The sequence below is a fragment of the Syngnathus floridae genome, chromosome 19 (assembly GCF_059516105.1).
Source record: "Syngnathus floridae isolate MCC-2025c chromosome 19, RoL_Sflo_1.0, whole genome shotgun sequence".
Lineage (NCBI taxonomy): Eukaryota > Metazoa > Chordata > Actinopteri > Syngnathiformes > Syngnathidae > Syngnathus > Syngnathus floridae.
In genome coordinates, this window is record NC_142431.1 from 1,048,305 (window position 1) to 1,068,227 (window position 19,923).

At 55.2% G+C, this 19,923-nt stretch overlaps 3 protein-coding genes across 5 annotated transcripts; 1 reads left to right on the forward strand and 2 right to left on the reverse strand.

Annotated features, from left to right (window-relative positions):
• Positions 1–1,604: 1,604 nt before the first annotated feature.
• cdc42bpb (CDC42 binding protein kinase beta (DMPK-like)) lies at positions 1,605–12,398 on the reverse strand. 2 transcript variants are annotated; one of them, XM_088362773.1, is made up of 37 exons: positions 11,428–12,398; positions 10,875–10,966; positions 10,283–10,366; positions 10,114–10,209; positions 9,869–10,017; positions 9,688–9,781; positions 9,423–9,623; positions 8,724–8,972; positions 8,448–8,652; positions 8,246–8,353; positions 8,050–8,183; positions 7,738–7,980; positions 7,553–7,663; positions 7,202–7,446; positions 7,033–7,138; positions 6,820–6,944; positions 6,640–6,745; positions 6,397–6,545; positions 6,199–6,296; positions 6,054–6,133; positions 5,913–5,981; positions 5,768–5,839; positions 5,596–5,701; positions 5,373–5,509; positions 5,155–5,294; positions 5,011–5,092; positions 4,724–4,940; positions 4,573–4,635; positions 4,265–4,506; positions 3,814–4,168; positions 3,636–3,733; positions 3,482–3,566; positions 3,278–3,395; positions 3,075–3,192; positions 2,685–2,909; positions 2,307–2,415; positions 1,605–2,243 (listed from the first exon to the last, which is right to left on the reverse strand). In XM_088362773.1, the coding sequence occupies exons 1-37, from the start codon at positions 11,615–11,617 to the stop codon at positions 2,125–2,127; spliced, it is 5,220 nt and encodes a 1,739-aa protein (XP_088218899.1). In that variant the 5' UTR covers positions 11,618–12,398; the 3' UTR covers positions 1,605–2,124. The 2 variants fall into 2 exon arrangements, with proteins under 2 accessions (XP_088218899.1, XP_088218900.1); XM_088362774.1 differs by lacking the exon at positions 2,685–2,909 and having other exon boundaries at positions 11,428–12,397.
• Positions 12,399–14,077: 1,679 nt separating this feature from the next.
• On the forward strand, positions 14,078–17,106 carry ckbb (creatine kinase, brain b). Its single transcript, XM_088362798.1, has 8 exons — positions 14,078–14,238; positions 15,169–15,372; positions 15,545–15,699; positions 15,770–15,902; positions 15,961–16,132; positions 16,203–16,326; positions 16,401–16,590; positions 16,673–17,106. The coding sequence occupies exons 2-8, from the start codon at positions 15,180–15,182 to the stop codon at positions 16,849–16,851; spliced, it is 1,146 nt and encodes a 381-aa protein (XP_088218924.1). The 5' UTR covers positions 14,078–14,238; positions 15,169–15,179; the 3' UTR covers positions 16,852–17,106.
• Positions 17,090–19,909, reverse strand: LOC148381394 (tumor necrosis factor alpha-induced protein 2-like). 2 transcript variants are annotated; one of them, XM_088362788.1, is made up of 12 exons: positions 19,804–19,909; positions 19,175–19,735; positions 18,901–19,112; positions 18,726–18,840; positions 18,531–18,653; positions 18,365–18,466; positions 18,218–18,306; positions 18,040–18,154; positions 17,850–17,978; positions 17,633–17,779; positions 17,442–17,557; positions 17,090–17,366 (listed from the first exon to the last, which is right to left on the reverse strand). In XM_088362788.1, the coding sequence occupies exons 2-12, from the start codon at positions 19,697–19,699 to the stop codon at positions 17,243–17,245; spliced, it is 1,797 nt and encodes a 598-aa protein (XP_088218914.1). In that variant the 5' UTR covers positions 19,700–19,735; positions 19,804–19,909; the 3' UTR covers positions 17,090–17,242. The 2 variants fall into 2 exon arrangements, with proteins under 2 accessions (XP_088218914.1, XP_088218913.1); XM_088362787.1 differs by having other exon boundaries at positions 17,627–17,779; positions 19,804–19,908.
• Positions 19,910–19,923: the final 14 nt, after the last annotated feature.

Consider the following 19,923-nt stretch of genomic DNA (forward strand, 5'->3'; position numbering starts at 1 on the left):
TAACGTCAATGGGTCGACTGATCTACAAATACAGAAAATTGCTGGATCATTCTAAGATCCAGTGATGGTCTTGTGGTTAAATCTTTTGCCTTGAGTTCAGGAGAACCGAGTTCGAATCTCACACATGGCTTTGTGTAAGTCTATACACATAATATATTACAAAGCAAGACTCTTTGCCTCGTATTCTGTCGAGTCTTGTACATTATTCCGTAAAATTTCCAAATGTTAAACGGAGCGGGACTCGAACCCCCCCTCTCCTGTACTCCAGACCAATATTATTGCATTCGACCACTGTGGCACAGAAATTTTGGATTTCTTTTGGGTAGTCATTCAAAGCACCTAAAGGTATACGAGTGAATTGTATTTCCATGCAGCCCTTCAATGAAGAAATAAACAAATGCAATCGGGGAAAGTGCTTGGTATCCCTAATCAAGTGCTCAACTGAGACCGCTCCTGGACTTTTATCAAGAAGTCTAATGAGACGTAATATTATAAATTATAAAATATTATAAAAAAAAAAAAATATATATATATATATATATATATATATATATATATATATATATATATATATATGTATATATATATATATATATATGTATATATGTTGTTCCAACATGTTTTCCAAGTGACCCTCGTTAAGTGCACCTGCGTGAAAAGTTTTAGCTCTTTTCACGTTCTCCAGGAGCTAAAACTTTTCACGCAGGTGCACTTAACGAGGGAATCATACAGATGCTCCATTAGGTACACCGCCATTTTCAAGTGTACCTAATAACAGGCCACTTTATTAGGGAAATATCATGGTCAAAGGTCACAGATATCAAGCTCTAGTCCTCGGGGCCGCATTCCAACATGTTTTCCAAGTGACGCTCGTTAAGCGCACCTGCGTGAAAAGTTTTAGCTCCTGGAGAACGTGAAAAGAGCTAAAACTTTTCACGCAGGTGCACTTAACGAGGGAATCACACGGACACTTCATTAGGTACACCGCCATTTTCAAGTGTACCTAATAACAGGCCACTTTATGAGGGAAATATCACGGTCAAAGGTCACAGGTATCAAGCTCTAGTCCTCGGGGCCGCATTCCAACATGTTTTCCAAGTGACGCTCGTTAAGCGCACCTGCGTGAAAAGTTTTAGCTCCTGGAGAACATGAAAAGAGCTAAAACTTTTCACGCAGGTGCACTTAACGAGGGAATCACACGGACACTCCATTAGGTACACCGCCATTTTCAAGTGTACCTAATAACAGGCCACTTTATGAGGGAAATATCATGGTCAAAGGTCACAGGCGTCAAGCTCTAGTCCTCAGGGCCGCGTTCCAATATGTTTATAGTCAGAAGTTTGCACAGCACCAAATGAACAAGAGCATTGGTAACCTCAAATGCAGTCAGAGCGCCCTCTTGTGGACAAAGGGCACAAAAACACCATACTGTGGTATACTGGGCAGCTTGCCTCAAATGCAGTCAGAGCGCCCCCCTGTGGACAAATGACAAATGGCTGATTATGTACATTTTGAAAAGGCTTCGAGCAGATACAATGGGCAGACCATAGTTTTACGCCGGATCCACAGCCTGTGTTTCATCTATCAATCAAACAGCTCGCAGCGTCAGTAGATTCTTTTATTGTTTGTCATCATTACAAAGTTGTCTTTTTTTTCCTGGTGATTTCTGTGAAGAAAAAGAATGTCAACAGTAGTGTTCAGCTGACCTGGCAGGTCAGAGGTTAAGGGGCGGGACCCGGTGCAAGAGGAAGGAGAAATGACAACAATGTGCAACTTCAATACAGTGTTTTTCTTTGTGTTCACGCCAAAGTCAAACAGGAAAAGATTTATGAGTACTAATTAGTGATTGACGGCCTCGGGTCAAAGGTCAGCGGAGGCCGTTCGTTGTGTTTCCTAGCAACAAAAGATTTAAAACCCAGATAAAAGCTGGAAGCTCACTCATACCGCCACAATAAAAGGGGATTAAAATGGAAAAGCACACGGCAGCCTTACTGCTTCCGTAACCCGCAGCCTCGCGCCCGTGTGCGTTTAGTGTATGGGCGCTCCTTTCAAGGCTCAGAGTGCAGAGTGCGTCTGCGGTGAGGGACCCGGCCGGCGTTCCACTGCAATCCATCGACGGATCGATCAATCGGCGGAGGTGTCAGAAGACAGATCGACGCAAGACTCCACGGTGGGCGTCACCTCTCGCTCTGAGTCCGGCTCCGGCTCCTGAGCGCTGCTGGATGAAGCGCCTCCCCCAAAGTCTACAAAACAAACGAGACAAATGCTAGTCGAGCTTACAAAAGCGCCAGCGGGGAAAAACATACCTGAGGCTGTGCGCGTCATGTGTGTTTTGCTCCTCTGATGGCGGGAGATGCTAGAAAGTGGGCGGGGCTTGTCTTTAACGCCATCCTCTTGAGAGGAAGAGACCACGCCCTGTGTGTATACACACACACACACACAGGTCACATGATCGGACACATGTACATATGAAGGAAACGTGTTTGTGTACATGAGACATGCCTTTCCCAGCGTGTGTTGAGCCACCATTTTGAAAAAATATCATGCACATCAACCAACACAAAGGAAATCAAGTGAAATCATGCTCGAGTTTGTCGTCGCCCCCAGTTTGGGGCAGGATTTACTTTGGATCCATTGCTTTTGACGAGTGACGAGTGTGTATGTATGGGGGTCCGGGTTATTACCCTTCCCAGAGAGGAGATGGAGGGAGAGGAAGAGGAGGAGGAGGAAGGCTGCAGGAGGCTCTGCTGGGAGGAGCTCGAGGCCGAGTCTTTCAGCAAGAAGACCCCGGCCGACGACGACGTCATGTGATACACGTGTTCAAAATTGGAGGGCGAGGAGATGAGGGTGTGACGGGAGGTGGACGAGGAGGGGGAGGGAGACGGCGAGGGGGGGGGCACATCACCGACCTGGAAGTCAGGGAGGGACGGGAGCAGCGGAGGAGGAGGACAAGAGACCACCAGTCAGTCGACATGCAGAAGGGCGGGTGGAGGACCAAGCCGGGACGACAACATGCAGGTGGGAGAAAGGGAGGGAGGAAGGGAGGAGGACATGCAGGCAGAAGAGGCGCTTACCAGGGGCAGGTCCATGAGAACCTGCTTGCCGTCTCCCGGTCCCATGTGAGCCACGTGGTTGAAGTTGGTGGGATTGGAGATCATCTTGGACCTCAACTCGGGATCTCGCCGCATTTCCCTGGAGGGACCACACGCAACATGCCGTCCAGTCGCGGCCAGCAAATCAGGGCGAGCGAGACGGCGAGACGGCGAGTCGGCTTCACCTGCGCTGCTGAAGTCTTTCTTCCTCGGGAACTTTGAAGAGGAACTTCCTCTTGCTGCGAGTGCGGACCATCAACTTCCTGCTGTGCTCCGACATCTCCGGGATGGTCAGGTCACCCTCTGAGGACGGCACGGCGGGAGACAAGCGAGCTTAAAAAGGGGCGTGACCTAGAGGGGCCGGGAGGGCGGCGTCCGACCGTTCTCACCCGACGACGCGTTGCTGAAGTAAATGAGGCGAGGGGCTTCTGAGGTCAGCAGGTTGAGGGTCCCTTCCACGTTGAGAGGTCGGATCTGGGGGGCAGGCGGACATCCGGGTCAACGTGGCGGTTGAGCGGCGGCGCGCCGACGCCATCTTGTTACCTTGCGCAGCGAAATGGTCTGCACCCACTCGGCCGTGTGGATGTCAAAGACGTCTACGCCGTATTCGCTGTAGACGGTCAGGTGGGAGGAGTTGGAACCTACACAGGAGGAATGCGGACCATTGACTGACGGTCGGTCACCCCACTTTTGCTACTTTCACGAGCGGCGAGAGGCGTACTGCAGGCGAGCGGCGTGGCGGGCCACATCAGCTCCTGCGTCCGCGAGCGGTAGCCCTGCCCGTCCACGAAGACGCCCAGCTGGCTGAAGCACAGCAGCACCTCGGCCGATCCCACCTCCAGGGCGTGCAGGGCGTCCAGGGGCTGCTGGGCCAGGAAGGCCAGCGACGGGTCGGCCGGGCTCACCAAGCTGATGGGCGACGACTCGCCCTGGAGCGCTAGCAGCGCGAAGCCCGACGGGTAGCCCACGCACAGGCGCTCGCGGACCATCCCCAGCCACTGGACCGTCCCCGGGGCCTGCACTTCCCACAGCCGCCTGTAGTGGGGTTTGCCTCGAGTGATCTCGAAGCACAGCACCTGCAGGCAGGCGTCACCGGCCGGCGAGTCAGAAGACGGCGACGGGAGGACAGGGAAGCGCGGCGCGGTGCGACGCGGCCTCGCCGTTCCCCTGACCTGACGTTTGACGGCGGCCATCAGGCAGGTGGGCCCGCCGGGGCGCAGCAGCCCGGCGGTCAGGGCCTGGCAGCCTTTGGTTTCCGTCAGCTTGATGTCAAAAGCGGCCTCGCTGCCATCCAGCAGTTCCCAAGGGTGAAGATGCACCGTGCGGTTTCGCCCGCACAGCAGCGCAAACATCCTCTCCTTGGGGATGAGCTCCATCTGGTAGACTTTCCTGCTGTCCGCCGCTCGCACGATCACTTCAAGACAAAGCGGGCAAACGGGTCAGCCGGCGTCACAGCTGGAGGCGCTCGCGGCCGACTCACCGTCTCTGGTCACCTCCACCACAAACAGCCCGTCCTCGGTTCCCAGGGCGATCCGCTCCCGGTCTGCAAACGCAAAACAGGTTTTAAAGTTGCGCCACAGCACGGCACTTCTTCAACGGTGCCGTTAAAGCAAAAAAAAAAAAAAACGGACCAAGCACAGCTCCTGAGAGCGTGGCCTTGATGATGGGCAGCGAGGCGTCGTAGGCCTCGTGCAGGATGTGGACCTGCTGGTTCTTCAGGGAGTTTTTGGCCACGATGCTCTGCAGACCTTCCAGGATGCAGACCCACTTCCTCTTCTCCGCCTCGTTCTCAGCCAGAACCAACAGAGACACGCGGCACAGCAGCGAGCTCAGCTGCGACGACGTCACCTGAACACACGGGCCACACACGTGCGTCACTTGCCGGCTCCACTTTGCTCACCAGGGGGCGCCGTCCTACCCGGAAGATGCACGGAATGTCCTTTCTGGAAGCGTGGATGACATCCGAGGCCAGCACGGAGCTGACGGAGAACTCCTCATCCCTACGCGGGCGGACACGTTTGCACGTCATGGATGATGAAACGGGCCACTGTGCGGCTTTTACCTGAGATCCAACACCAGACTGGCCACCACGCCGGGCTGCGTGGTCTTGCCCTCTGGGACGTCGTAAAGAAAAAGCTTGCAGTCCGAGACCACGGCAAAGGCTCGCTGCCAGCCTTTCTTCACGCCGCTGGGTTTGGGAATCTGATGGGACAAGAAATAGACTCCCAAAAAACGTTCTTTTTTTTCCAGGGTTTTCTCGATTGCAGATTTAGCGCGTACCCTGACGTATCCTTTATAGGCGGTGCCAATGCCCCTTTGGACGTCGACGCCCTGCGGTCTCTTGGCCTGCTCGGCCGGAATGGGGCAAACGAGGGGGGCGTGGTCTTTGCAGGCCACGTGGCAGATGAAGGAGCAAACTGTGGAAGCGGCAACATCACGGTGAGCGCACGAGCGGGAGCCAGCGAGGGGGCGGGCGTGCGAGCGAGCAAGCGAGCGGGCTCACCTTCGCAGGCGTATCCCTGTCGCATGAGGCCCACCATGAGGGAAGTGCAGTGGGTGCACTGGGTGGGACTGGAGAAGGTCTTGATGCTGAGCTGGTGGGCTTTGGGCTGCAAAGGCATCACACCGATGACACACGAGACAAGGCCTTGTCGAGCCTTTGGTCAGCGACGTACCTTTAGCACGCTCAATGATGAACTTTGGTAGCTGGGCGAGGGGCTCATTGAAACGGACGACAGCTTCAAATCCTGAAGACGCACACACGACAGGCGTGGAGATGCCTTCTCGGCGTTCTTCATCGCAGTCATTGCAAAGACTTACCTCGTTCTCCGAGGCGGCCGTGGACAGCGTGCTTTGGGATCTCAAGGGGGTGGCGTCGAGGGGCGTGGTCTGCACACACATACGGTGCATTTTCAACGTTTGACTGCGTCTGACCACGGACACACAGACAGACGGACTCACCCTGAAGGTCAGGTCGGGCGCCAGCGGAGACGTGTTGAAGTACTCAAAGATGGAGTCCTGGAAGTCCGGAAGGTTCAGCGCTGCACGCAAAGTCAAAAGGTCAAAGTGGGCTACGGCGCTAGCGCTCGCAAGGGGTCTACCTCACCTTTGTCCGAGCGTGATCTGCCGTCCTCCATTTCCTTCTTCATATTCTCAATCTGGGAGGCCATCTCGGTGCCGCGTTCCTCAGAATCCTTCAGCTTGCTGCACGTGCCAGACGGCGAGGAGACCGACGGGGCAAAGACAACGAGCGTTAGCTGGCGCAGACGGACGGGACAGCGTGACTGCCGGCCAGTGCCCAGACCTCTCCAGCGCCATGTTGGCGGCTTTAATCTTGCGCAGTTCTTGGTGGACCATCTGCTTGGCTCGGATCTCGGCGTCCAGAGCCGACTGGAGCTCCAGACGGGCCGACATGTCCAGCTTCTGACTGCGACGCACCTTCCACAAGGGGTCCTGTTGAAAGCGTTTCAAACACCGTTAGATGAGCGCAAGCCGTATTGGACCTCCACATGGGTCAGTACTGAAGAGTGGAAAGTCCTAGACGCACCAGAGTTCTGCTGCCCAGGTTGGAGCTTCGGAGTGTCTCCAACTCGTCCGTCATCTTGGTGGCCAAGGCTTGGAGGTAACCACGGGCATCTTTCTCGTCGCTCACCCTGAACACAAAGGCGGCGAGGTGGTGAGAGCGCGCCCCCCGGTTGCTGTCGCCGGGCCGGCGCCGAGCACTCACCACTGAATGATCTCGGCAATCTGAGCTTCCCAGTGAGCCACGCTCTCCTTCTTGGACGAGGCGTCCTGGAGGTCGTCTTCCAGCTGGCGGTTCTGAGCCGTCAGCTCATCCACAAACGAGCACAACTAGGCGGAGCGGGCGCAGGAACGCAGTTACAAACACGCAGGAACACCATCACCAGACACAGCGCAGTGATTTCGGCCAGTCGCCCACCTTGTCATTTTCTGTCAGCAGTTTTTTGTTTTCTTCCATTAGAAGGTTCTTTTCCCGCTCATGTTTGTCCTTCAGGACACTGATAGCTTCGTCCATCTCCGCTTGTCTGCGCAGGAAGAATAAATGCATGAGCATCGGTGGGCCCATCTCCTGCGGGACCAAGACTCACCTGTCCCTCTTGTCCTTATCCAGCTTGTCCATGAGCTCCTTAATCTCCTTGTTGGCGGCCAACTGCAAGGACTCGGAGTCGTGCAGCTCTTTGCGCCACTTCTTCACCTCGGTCGAGTGCGCAGAGTCCCTCCTCAGCATCTCCTCCTCGTAGAACAGAACCTTCTTGTCCAGCTCTGCCTTGAGGCGAGACAGCTCCTGCTGGGACTCCGCCCCCCCTGCCGAAGCTCCTCGACCCTGTTGAGACTGAAAGCGGGACCGCCGATTCAGAATCCGTGACTTTTACGACGCCAAAATAGTGCCGAGTGATTTGAATTCCGCCAGCTCTACTGGTAACCTCGCGACCGCTGACCTTGTAGCACTGGAGATCAGCCTCCAGCTGTTTGGCATAGGCTTCGCTGTGCTCCTTCAGCTTCTTCTCCTTGGACGCTTCTGCCATCACTTCGTCCAGCTGAGCCTCCAGCTGAGAAGAAGAACAGGCCGTGTTAATTTGGCCCGCCGCCGGCCCGGCGTCTCATGAGCTCCGTCCCTCCTCACCTCCTTGCGGTTCTTGTCAGTCTTGCGAATGTCCTGCCGCATGACGTCCATCTTCTGAAGGAGGCTGTCCGTCTCTTCCTCCTTTTCCCGAAGGTGGCGAGCCAGGCGTTGCTTGGAGGAGCTCAGCTCGGCCGTCCTCTCTGACAGCTCAGAGAACTCCTGCATGGCCGAGCGTCTCTGGGAATGCGCCTCCTTCAGTTCCTTGGACTGCGTTCTCAGGCGCTCCAAGGCCTCCACCATTTGCTGTTCACACCATCTAACTGTTAGCGACTCCTGCGCAGCGCACACGAATGTGGTTTGGAGTACGCTCACCTTGTGGACGTCTTCCTTCTCTTGCCGCAGGTTCTTCACTTGCCTTTCCAGGTGCTTCAACCTGGAGGCGGAGCTGTCGTAGTCCTGCTGCAGGGTGACCGCCTCTTCCAGCTGGTGCTCCAACCTATCCGAGTCTAGCAGAGGAGGGGGGGGGGGTCACGCCGCGACGAGGTCATCCGGCAAAGACGAGTCTCACCTGCCAGCTTTTTCTTCAGACGTTCGATCTCCTCGTTCAGCTTCTTGATCTCTTTGTCTTGACTCGGGGCTCCTCCTAGAGGCGGAGCCTGCAAGGCCTGCGTTGACTCTACAGAAGCGGGGTTGGAGCGAGCCCAAAATGCAATAAGGTCCCCGATCACAACCAACAAAGTGCTCCATCTATGTCCATCGTGCGGGCTCACCTTGCAGTCTACGGTTGAGTTCCTGCTTCTCCTGCTCCAGACTGCGAATCCTCTTCTCGAAGGCCTCCAGCTGGCAGCCGGCGCCGGCCTCCTGCCTGGCGCCGCGCGCGGTGTCCGAGAAGCTGCTGTCGGTGGTGTAGGTGAAGCCCACGAAGGGGAGGTGCTGCCCGGTGAAGCCGCTGTGAGACATCGGCGGGTTGATGTCCTGCGGAACAAGCTCGTTAAGCGCCTTGGCTTTGGCCACTTTATTGCTGGAGGAGGCCAGGCGTCCCTCACCGGATTCTTGAGGACGTCATCGTCCACGTCAAAGTTGGACGTGTCGGTGGGCGAGGACACTTCGGGGATGTAGGGCGCCTCGGCCGAGCGGATGTTGTCCCAGTCGATGGCGCTGAAGAAGGGGTGGGTCTTGAAGTCGGAGATGCCGTTGGCGCCCAGCCGGCGCTCCCGCGAGCACAGCAGCCGTTGGATCAGATCCTTGGCCGCGTCAGACACGTCGCTCACGTGGGACGGAAACTGGAACCGCTCCTGCAGCCCAGAAAACCTCCTTACATCCTTTTTCCAAACGTGATTGACGGCACTTTGTTGGACTCGAGTGAACCCGCCTGACATTTAAGTTTTAGACACGACCTAATTGTGAACATAAGAAGCTCGCAGCGGCAGTTTGCGGCCACTCCCGGCTGACATTTTGTGTCAGACTAAAAAAAGCAGAAGCTGAAGTTTGACTTGGAACAAACCCAAACGGCAAGCGAAGGAGAAAAAAAATGGAGGACGGACGGATGCGGCAGCCGCTGAGGGACGCCGCTTCACATTTAGAAAAGAGGACGCAAGCAAGAAATTAGGACGCAGCGGAGGACGTGACCCGACACGTGTAATCCAATGACTTTTTGGGCTGCCGCATCGTGGGATGAGGTCAGCCACTTCATTGCTCCAGAACATCTCCATAAATCTTTTCACTTAGCGAGAAGTGTCGCTGACCTCGTGGTTCATGATCTTGCCGTAGGTTTCCACCAGCGACTCGGCGTAGAAGGGCGTCTCGCCGTACAGCATCTCGTACACGCACACGCCCAGAGACCACCAGTCGCACTCGGGCCCGTAGCGGCCCATCCCGTCCTCCATGGCCTGCAGGATCTCAGGGGAAATATAGTCCGGGGTGCCCACCGCCACCGACGACTGCACCTGCTCGACACACCACGCGTGTTCTCACGCCTCGTTCAAAACCGCTTGTGTGCGGGCGTCTTACCGTGCCGTCCTCCAACATGCGCAGACACGATCCAAAGTCGGCCAGACGAATGTGGCCGTTGACGTCCAGCAGCACGTTGTCAGGTTTAATGTCTCTGGAAGGAGAAGAAAAAAAACACACGTAAGGCTCAATCTGAATCTCATGGACGAATGGAGCCTTTTGAAGATAAAACTCAGCCTACCTGTGGATGTAACGCTGCTGGTGGACCGAGTACACGGCCAGAACCATCTCGGCCACGTAGAACTTGGCCATGTCCTCCGGCAGACGATCCTCAAACTTGCTGAGCAGCGTCAACAAGTCTCCGCCCACGTAGTAATCCATCACCAGGTACTGCAGGGGCCGGCGGGTCACATGACAGCGGAGCGGCATCAGAAGCTGGAACTTTGCAAGTCGGCTGGCGAGAGTAAAAAGAGAAGGTGTACTCACGAGGTAGTTGTCATCCTGGAATGCAAAGTGCAGCGTGGTGATCCACTGGCTGTCCCCTCTCACCAGCACGTCACGCTCCTCACGGAAACACGCCGTCTGCCCACATCGACAAGTCAAACTGGGGCGGCTGTCGCCACGACTCGCCCGCGGCTCACGGCGCCGTAATTACCTCGGCCCGCTTTAACATCTCCCACTTGTTCAGGATCTTCATGGCGTACACCCTCTCCGTCTGCTTCATCTTCACCACGGCAACCTGAGAGGAGAACGGAAAATGATCGTCCTTTAAATGTGCTCATTGATAGTTCCAGGGGGCAATTTAGGGAACTGTCCAAGTCCGCCAGGCTTCATTTGGGAGAAACCTGTCATGTCACGCACTTGGCTAAAAACCTTCAGGCGTCGGCCAGCATTTTGCACAACACGCACGTGTGGGCGTGTTGGTGGCCCGAGGCAATGAGAAGGTGCGGCGGCGGCGGCGCACCCGCCTAAAAGATATGCATAGAAAGTACACATGCCAGCGTTCGACACCGCCTCAAACTTGACTCTTCAACAGCGCTCGTCGTTCCGCCTCGGTTTGTTTGTTTGTGCGATGTCAAGCTCGCCCCGTCGGGAAGGCGGGCCCAAATCCGAGCGCACCGAGATAGGAAGCCGCCCGCCGTAAACAGGAAATGCACTGGAAAGGCTCGCTGTCGTCCAGGAAGCGCGCACGCACACACACCAAAAAAAGCTCCTGACGTGAAAAAGTCCCAAACAGGAAACGTTACCTCGCCAAAAGCTCCACGTCCAATCACCTTCAACATCTCAAAGTCATCTCGGTGCAGTCGCAGGTCCTTGACGGACGACGTGAAGGGTTTCACTGCGCACACAACAAATCATTATTGGCATTTTTTAATTGAATGAAAGCAGACTGCTTTCTATTTTTCTCAAATAATAGACATTTGCAAACATGTGCTTTCACTTTGGAAAACCTGCACTGGCAATTTGATATGAACTACTGTTCTGGCATAAACAGAAATTCACGTTTGCTATCCGAGTCATCAATGAAGTGGAAAAAAATGATTGACAGATGATTTGGCTCTTATAATAATCGAGCAAAAGTCATGTGACTTTGTTTTTGATGAGCATGAAAGGGATCAATCCACAAGCTCTCATCTCGTTGTGCTCCTTCAGACATCTTTGAGCAAGCACGTCAAAATTCAAAAGAAGCTTGCGGCTCCGCCGGCCGCGCCCCACTTCACGAAGAAGCTTCCCGGCCCGGCCTGGCCCAGCCCGGCCCGGCCCGGGGAGCGTGGAGGTTCCGATGGGTTGGGTTCTTACCCCAGTCGAGGAAGTCGGTGACGTGCTTCTCCCTCTTGAGCGAACAGTTGGAGCACTCGCTGGTCACGCAGACGAGGAGGTCGAGCAGGGTCTCGACGCTCAGGCAGCCCGGGGCCGTGCGCTCCACAAGCATCTCTTCCAGACGCTTTAGGCGGACCGGGGCCGCCTGAGCATCCTTGGCCGCCGACATGCTCGCTCGCGGACGGTTCTGGCCCGGCCCGGCCTAAAGGCTGCTATACGTTCGCTGCTAAGCTCCGCTAGCTCGTTAGCGCCCACCAAACATTCCCGAGCGGGCGGGCGGCCCGTTTCCTAGCTCGCTCGCTCGCTCGCTCGTCTATGCCTGTTTGTGTTTGTATGTCCAGTTCCGTCTGTTGTCCGTCGGACCGACAGACGTCAGGTTTTGCTCCACATCGGCTTTAATCCCGAGCCAAATGTCCGCTTTTGCTCCCGTCGTCACGTTCGCCTCCGCCGCCGCTCCATGCTCGTCCCTGGCGGCCTATCAGCTCCCGACTTCGTCCGGTACCACCGGCACCGAGCGAACTACCGACTGGTGTTGACGTTTCGGACGGGCACCCCAACCGGGAAAGATTACGGAGCGTTTTTCGGATCTTCCCAGCGGGAAGACGGCGACGGCAGGATCCAGGTCGCCTCCCTGGCGGCAAGTGGCAGCACTATGGAGCTCTTCCGCCACTTCGCACTTTCACAACTAAAGCCTTCCTTTCACACGCGCAAACGGGCAAGCGCTCTGGGGAAAACGCCTCTTACTAGCATAGTCTTCTTCAAATGCTCAGCGTCACGCAGTACACTTCAATTATGTCAACCTGCTGCTACGATCACGTGGCTCCACGCGAATGCTTTTGTTTTGAAAGAGAAAGCCAAAATGGCCGAAAGTTGTCTCCTGAATGCGGCTGGTGAGCGATCAGCCAGGATCACAGGCCCCGCCTTCTCTGCCGGAAACGCCATGGAGACGTGACGTCACGTCATCGGGCCTCGGGAGCTAGGAGGAGGCTGGGACGTGACGTCATCACAGCCAGGAGGAGACTGGAGCCGGCGTCACGGGGGTGACGTCGCCACAACGGACGCCTGACAACAAACAGCTTTGGACAATCACAAAGGCCCCGTTCGAAATGCATGTTGGGATGAGGGTGGGATGAGGGAGGGATGAGGGAGGGAAGAAGACAGAAAAAAAGCAGGCTAAACCATTGGATGAAGTGGCGCCGTTACGTTTGCAAACGACAGTCGTATTGAAAATGTTTGTTTTGCTTTCCTCTTTGGGAGAGGCCAGGATTCCGGCGATATGTCACATGGGCGTGAAAACTCATCCTTTAAAAACTGTCAGCGAGTGCTCCAATTGGGTATTTGGACTTGTCATCCAATCACAGACAATGCTCGCGTAGAAATGGAATGAAGTGCAATCAAGTTGCATGATATATTATCCATGACATCACTGAAGGACCTCTGGTGACATCAGAATGACAGGCACTGCTGACATCTCCACTTTGTGTCCATTATGTTAAAGCTCATAGCTTCATTTCTCCACTAGGTAGCGACACACACGCATACAAATACAAACACACAGCATGACAGCTCCTCCAAGAAGGGCCAATCACCAAGCAGCAAGTTGTCATGGTAACAGTCACATGGTCCGCTCTGTCCCAGATTACCCCACACACACACACTTGAACCCCGCCCCTTTGTTTTTTTTGATTATTTTGTCCTTCCTTCCTTCCTCTCTTCCTTCCTTTCCTCCTTCCTTGCTCTCTTCCTTCCTTTCCTCCTTCCTTGCTCTCTTCCTTCCTTTCTTCCTGACCTGTCACTGAGTGAATACATTAGATTGTCTGTGTGCACTTGGGGCCGGTTGTCGTGGCGACAAAGACGAAATGGGGTCAGAGTGATGCTGGCTAAATGTCCCACAATGCACCTGGCTGACAGCCACTTACATAACCAGCAGGCTACCAATCAGAGCAAAAGGAGACTGCGAGTTCATACACAACCAAAAGTGCCATCTTTGTCGTCATCATCCTCACTTCATCCTTCCTCGTCTTCCTACCGAACCAGATTAGCTTGGTGTGTAGACAAACAGCCTATTAGCAGCCCACGAACTCAGCTCATGCTGCACGCAGACGCGCAAATAACTGACCCACAGACATACTGGAGACACAAACACACAAGTGCACGCATGCACGCAGGAGAAAGGCACGCGCGCGCACAGCGACACTGTGTGCACACATGCACGCGCACACACAAAGCTTTGCTTGTTAGTGGTACGCTTTTGTTGCCAGTTTGTTAAGATTCTCAAGGCAAGCGCAGACAGCTGAAAGTTGAAAGGTCACCTATTGAGAAAGTCATCAATGCAATAGAGTAATGGAAGCCCGGCCAATAGCGTGAGGAGGAGGGGAACCAATCCTGATTGGTCAGAAGAGGACATATTTGCAGTCTCACTAAGAATGAACGATGAAGATGACTACGACGAGAATGGTGATGATGATGCAGCCCGGAGATGGATGGCGTTGTTGTGCATACGTGCGTCTGAATTTTGCCGCACTTGGCGTGAAGAACCGAGCTGAGGGGAACCTCGGTTCTTCACGCCAAGTGACGTCACGTGACAGTACCACCACCACCAGCAAGAGCAGCAGCAGCACTTTCCCGTCCAATGGAATGAATGGACCGCAAATAGGAGCCAATAGGCTGCGAGGGGCGGTTATAAAAAGCTGGACGCGCTCTAATCCGCCGTCGCCGCAGCAGAACTGAACCAAACCGGACCGGACCAGCTTCCTTCGCACCACATCGCTCCAGCGGAACAGACCACAGGTAAGGGCCAATCATCCTGATCAATCATCCAACCATCTCATCAGTCAATAGAAAAGACCATCCATCCATCCATCATGCGCAGACGATGGATAACCTCCCCCCCCGTCACTCAGCACGTCACGTTACGTCACCACGGGTGGGGGGCGGCTGCCCGAACAAAGAGCCGCTGTTTACGCTCCTTTTCTGCTATTTCATTGCCCTCATTTCAATTCTCACGCGGCGCGCATCGAAGTGGCGCGCGTGTCGGGCGCGCGCTTGCTCGCGTCCTTGTGCAGGTGTTGCGCAGTCAGCGCACCCACCGTGCACCAGCCGCGCGCATCGCCGCTAATCGTCTTTGAGAGCACGCACGTTCCGCGCCAGCACATTGCATGACGTTTACACGTGACAAGGTTAGAGGTGAAGGTGAAGGAGATGAGGCCTGCACGCACAAACGCATGCACGCACGCGCTGCGCCACTGCGCACAAGCTCAGCTTGGCGTGACCTTCATCACGCATGCCAGCAAGCGACTCGGGATAGATCGAGGACAACAGCGGGCCCCACTCCAAGCAAAATGGCGCACAGAATCTACAATTTATATTGATGATTGATTTGTTGAATTTGCCCTTGAGTGAAGAGGAGAATACATTTGGTTACATTTCCACAACAAAGCGCCATGGATGGTGCAACACCGCGGCTAAGAAGGGCAGACGCCCGCCAGACGTCTGTGCAGCGCCAACTAAGCCCCCCAGCATTTTACTGTCAACAATATTCTCAATTAAATTTATTTATGAATTATTTTCTCAAGCCCTTTATGCATTGGTCAAGCCCCCCCCCCCCCCCCCAGGTAGAGGCCGCGCCCTCTGCATACTACAGGCCTCTACAGATCAGTGCATGAAGATGAAAAAAATGTCTGCATCCGACATACTCAACAAATAATAATCAATGTTTAGCAGCAGTCGCCATGCCTTTCGGGAACACGCACAACAAGCTGAAGATGAACTACTCGGCCGAGCAGGAGTACCCCGACCTGAGCCAGCATAACAACCACATGGCCAAGGTGCTCACGCCCGAAATGTACGCCCAACTGCGGGACAAGGAGACGCCCAGCGGCTTCACCCTGGATGACGTCATCCAGACCGGCGTGGACAATCCAGGTAAACCCAAAACCCAAGTGAACTCGCCTGACTCCTGAATTCAGCTTGAGCTGGGCCGATTAGGAACTTAAATTGGATCGGCGGCTTAATTCTGCTTCCTAATTGGACTCCAGTCCACCCAGCTGGAAATAAAGTCTTTGGAGAGCGACTGAATTTCATTTTGGCCACTAAGGTCATCCATTCATCATGACGGTGGGCTGCGTGGCGGGAGATGAGGAGACCTACGAGGTCTTCAGTGACCTCCTGGACCCCATCATCGAAGACCGCCACGGGGGCTACAAACCCGATGACAAGCACAAGACCGACCTGGACCCGGAGAACCTGCAGGTAAAGCGGGCAACCGGGTTGGGATGGTGGTCCGGACTCTCTCTGAGGGTTGGGCTTCAACTGGTTGCAGGGCGGAGACGATCTGGATCCAAACTACGTTCTGAGCTCTCGGGTTCGGACCGGCCGGAGCATCCGCGGCTTCTGCTTGCCGCCTCACTGCAGCCGAGGAGAGCGCCGCGCCATCGAGGACCTCTCCATCCAAAGTAAGACGTGACCTTTTCCCATCCACCTGCAGCAAAACGGCAAGTTTGCGCTTTGCAGGTCTGGACGTCCTGGACGGCGATTTGAAAGGTCACTACTACGCCCTAAAGAACATGACGGAGGAGGAACAGCAGCAGCTGATCGACGATCACTTCCTGTTTGACAAACCCGTCTCGCCGCTGCTGCTGGCATCCGGCATGGCTCGCGATTGGCCCGACGGTCGCGGCATCTGGTCAGAACCCGTCTGATTTTTTTTCCCCCTCGGTCCAAATCGCCGTCGTGACGTTGGCGTGCGCTCGCAGGCACAACGACAACAAGACCTTCCTGGTGTGGGTCAACGAGGAAGACCACCTGCGCGTCATCAGCATGCAGAAAGGCGGCAACATGAGGGAGGTCTTCACCCGGTTCTGCACTGGACTCACCAAGGTCAGTCGCTTCAGTCCAAAGTCGACCAATCGAGTATAACTCCGAGCGCCTCACGCGTCCGTCTCGTGGAGCAGATCGAGTCCCTCTTCAAGGACCGAGGTCACGAGTTCATGTGGAACGAGCACCTGGGCTACGTTCTCACGTGCCCGTCCAACCTGGGAACCGGCCTGCGCGCCGGGGTCCACGTCAAGCTTCCCAACCTCAGCAAGCACGAGCTGTTTGGTGAAACCCTCAAACGTCTCAGGCTGCAGAAGAGAGGCACAGGTAGGACTTTGCTGAAGGAATCTCCAGGGGGGAACCTTTGGCTGGCTGAAGTCCTCGAGACCGCTTCTGTTTTTATCTTCAGGGGGCGTGGACACGGCAGCGGTGGGCGGAGTCTTCGACATCTCCAACGCGGACCGCTTGGGCTTCTCCGAAGTGGAGCTGGTCCAGATGGTGGTGGACGGCGTCAACCTCCTGGTGGAGATGGAGAAACGCCTGGAGGCCGGAGACGCCATCGACGACCTGATGCCCGAGCAAAAGTGAACCTTTCACCTGTGACACCTTGCACCCCCCCGCCCCACCTCACGTATACTCTCGCGCCCGTAACCACGCCGACCCCCCCACTTTAAGCAGAACCTGTCTTACGGGATGTTAGTGAGCCACGTAGATGTCTGACACCTCCTTGATTTTCTAGTTCCTGTTTGGAGCAAGTGAAACATCCCATAATAATAATAATAATAAAGTGACGCTAATAATAATACTGACAATAATGATAATAAAGTCTGTGAAATCCCTCAAGTGTTTATTGCACACACACTTTATCGACTGCACTTCATTAATTTTGCACAATGCCTTCAAGGATACGAATAAAAAGCCATCCATCTATCACAAATGTTTCGTGCTATCAAATCGGAAGGCAGGAACTGGTTCTGACCTATAAGAGCGCCGGCCTCTGATTGGTGGAAGTTAGCTCCTCCTCTACCGCGCGTCTGATGGCGCCAACGTCAGCCGCCGAGACGTTCGACTTGAGGGCGAGCAGCGCCGACAACGCCGGCTCACTGAAGGGGATACGATTTTGTTGCCATGGTAACCAGGTCTTGTCATCAAAATAACCAACAAGGAGAAGAGCACACCTGAAGTTCGGGAACTTCCTGGCCAAGGCGACCATTTCTTGCCGGAGGCTTCCCGGATGGTGCGGGCGAAGCGCGTCGGCCAGGTGGTGAAGCATCGGTCCAAAGCGTTCGCCGCCCTGAGCGGAACCACGCGAGCGTCACGCCACACTCGGAGACGACTACACATCGCGATGATGCCATCTCACCGCCACCGCATAGAAGAAGTTGTCCATCTTATCGGCGTCTTCCGCCATCCTCTCGGCCGCGCCCGCCCGCTCCTCGTCGCTCTTCAAACGCCCATTTGACATTCTCCTCAAGTACTCCGACAGCAACTGGCGCTGGAACGTACTCGCTAAGCTCTGCGGCCAGACACAAAGACGTGACACGGTTGACACAAACAGGCGGCGTGCGTGCGTGCGTGAGACCGACGTGTCTGCAGGAAGCCTTGAGGCCGCTCAGATGAAGCCTGAAGAGTTGGAACAAAGAATCCAGCAGAGAGTCCATGACCGACAATGAACCGTCTAGCCAGCCCGCCGTCCATAACTGCTTGTAGTGCACCTGAAGGTGGACCCGCAAGCTGTGGTCATCACCATCGGCGGCGGCAGCGGCGCTTTCCCACCTTGAGCTCCCCGTGGATGGGACGAGTAAAAGTAGAGAAGGCAAAATCCCGCAGCGTATCCAAGATGGCCTCACAGCGATGGCTTTGACTCGCCAGTTGACTGGTGATGTAATCTCTGGGGATGTTTCAAACCGTCAGCCAGCCATCATTAGGTGTGGAAATGTTCCTTGAGGCTCACCTGAGTTGTTCCTCGCAAGCCACGTGAGCCTTCATCCACGTTGCCGCACGCTCGTCTTTTCTCTGCAACAACTTCTCCACGGTCTTCTTGTACCTGAAACGCACGCCCGTCAACGCCGTGGAAGGTCACGGGCGCGGTTGCGTTGAGGTACCCAAGGAGGAAGTGCTCCAGGTGAGTCGCGATCTTGTGAGATTTGATGCCGTCGTCCCCGAGGACGGCGCTCAAGTCTGCCAGGGAACCGTCTATCACCTGAAAAGACATCATGCACGCTGGCTATGTAAAAGGCACGAGACACACGCGAAGCAAGCGCAACCTGAATGACGTCGATGGCCAGCGGGCAGAAGAAGAAGTCATTCATGACTTCTGGCATGTTGGCGCCGGTCCACTTTTCTTCTTCTCTCTGCAGGGCTTTAAGCAACCACTCGGAGATCCGCTCCTGGTCGGGAAAAAAATGCAGACTGAGCACAAATTGCCACGTTTCTATGATTGTTCAAATTTTGGTCCTCACCTCCTTGTTGTTCATGAAGAGCTCCTCCAGCTGCCGTCGTTGATCCTGCTGGAGCAAAGCACCCAGGCACCCCGTCTTCAACTTCCCGCGCAGTTCTTCATGCTCGAGGATTTCCCTACATGTCACATTTGTCAGGTGGAGATTTTGAACGCTATCAAACGACGGGCCTTCTCACTGCGGGTAGAAGGTGTTGACCCAGAAGAGCAGGTAGGCGCAGTCGTCCGCTTCAAGCCCGTCTCGGATCATGCTGCTCAGTCGGGCAGAGAAGGAACGATGACACAAACCGGCGTAAACGTTGAGCAGGTCCAGGTGCGGCTCGTAACGGGGCTGCAGCACGCGCACGCAGCGCAGAAGGTCCGCCTTCACGCGCTTGCCCATGCCGCACACCTGCCGTTGACAGTCACGTGACCTTGCAGTCAGGGGTTGTGATGTCACATCCTGGCACTCACCCGCCTCTTGACAGGTGAGGAAAGCCCGCCGGCCGTGTCTCGGTCACCGTCTAGGGCAGCTTCCTCCAGCCTGGAATCGACCACGTCGGCCAGAAGAGCATTGTGAGCGCCCAAACATTTGAGAGGTCGCCACGGTGGGCCGCCGCCGCCGCCCGCCCAGCGCCGGTCCAGTTGCTCTTGAAGCCGCATGGCAGCCACGGCGTCGGTCAGACGGTCGCCGAGGTCATCAGAGGTCAAGCTCTCCTGAACCACTGTCAGGATCCGCAGCTTCAGCACCTCCAGGTCTTGCCAGAGCCGGTCCACGTCTTCCTCACTCGGTTGGGCAAGACTCAGGAGCTCCTCCTCCTTGACCGACAACTTCCTGCCCATCTCCTCCAGCTCGTCCTCCGGCAATTTGCTGTTGCCGTCCTCCGACTGCACCTCGTCTGACCTCTGACCTGTTTTTTCCGGCGGCTTGACGTTCTTGCGGAACCTTGCTGGGAACTTCAGCCACCTTCTGCTCTCCCCATCCACCTTGTCTTCCATGACACGACGTCTTCCGATGGATTAGGAGGATTATTCCTGAAAAATAAACACAGTGGTGTCACATGACCAAAGCTAAAAGTCGACGACAAAGCCTTTAAACTCACGAGAGGAGGCAGCTGCTTCTTCCTGGAAGTTTTATCTGCAAATCGAAATAAGAAACAGACGGAGGGGGCGGGGCTTACAGGGAGGGTCATGTAACTGAAATATGAACCTCAGAACAGAAA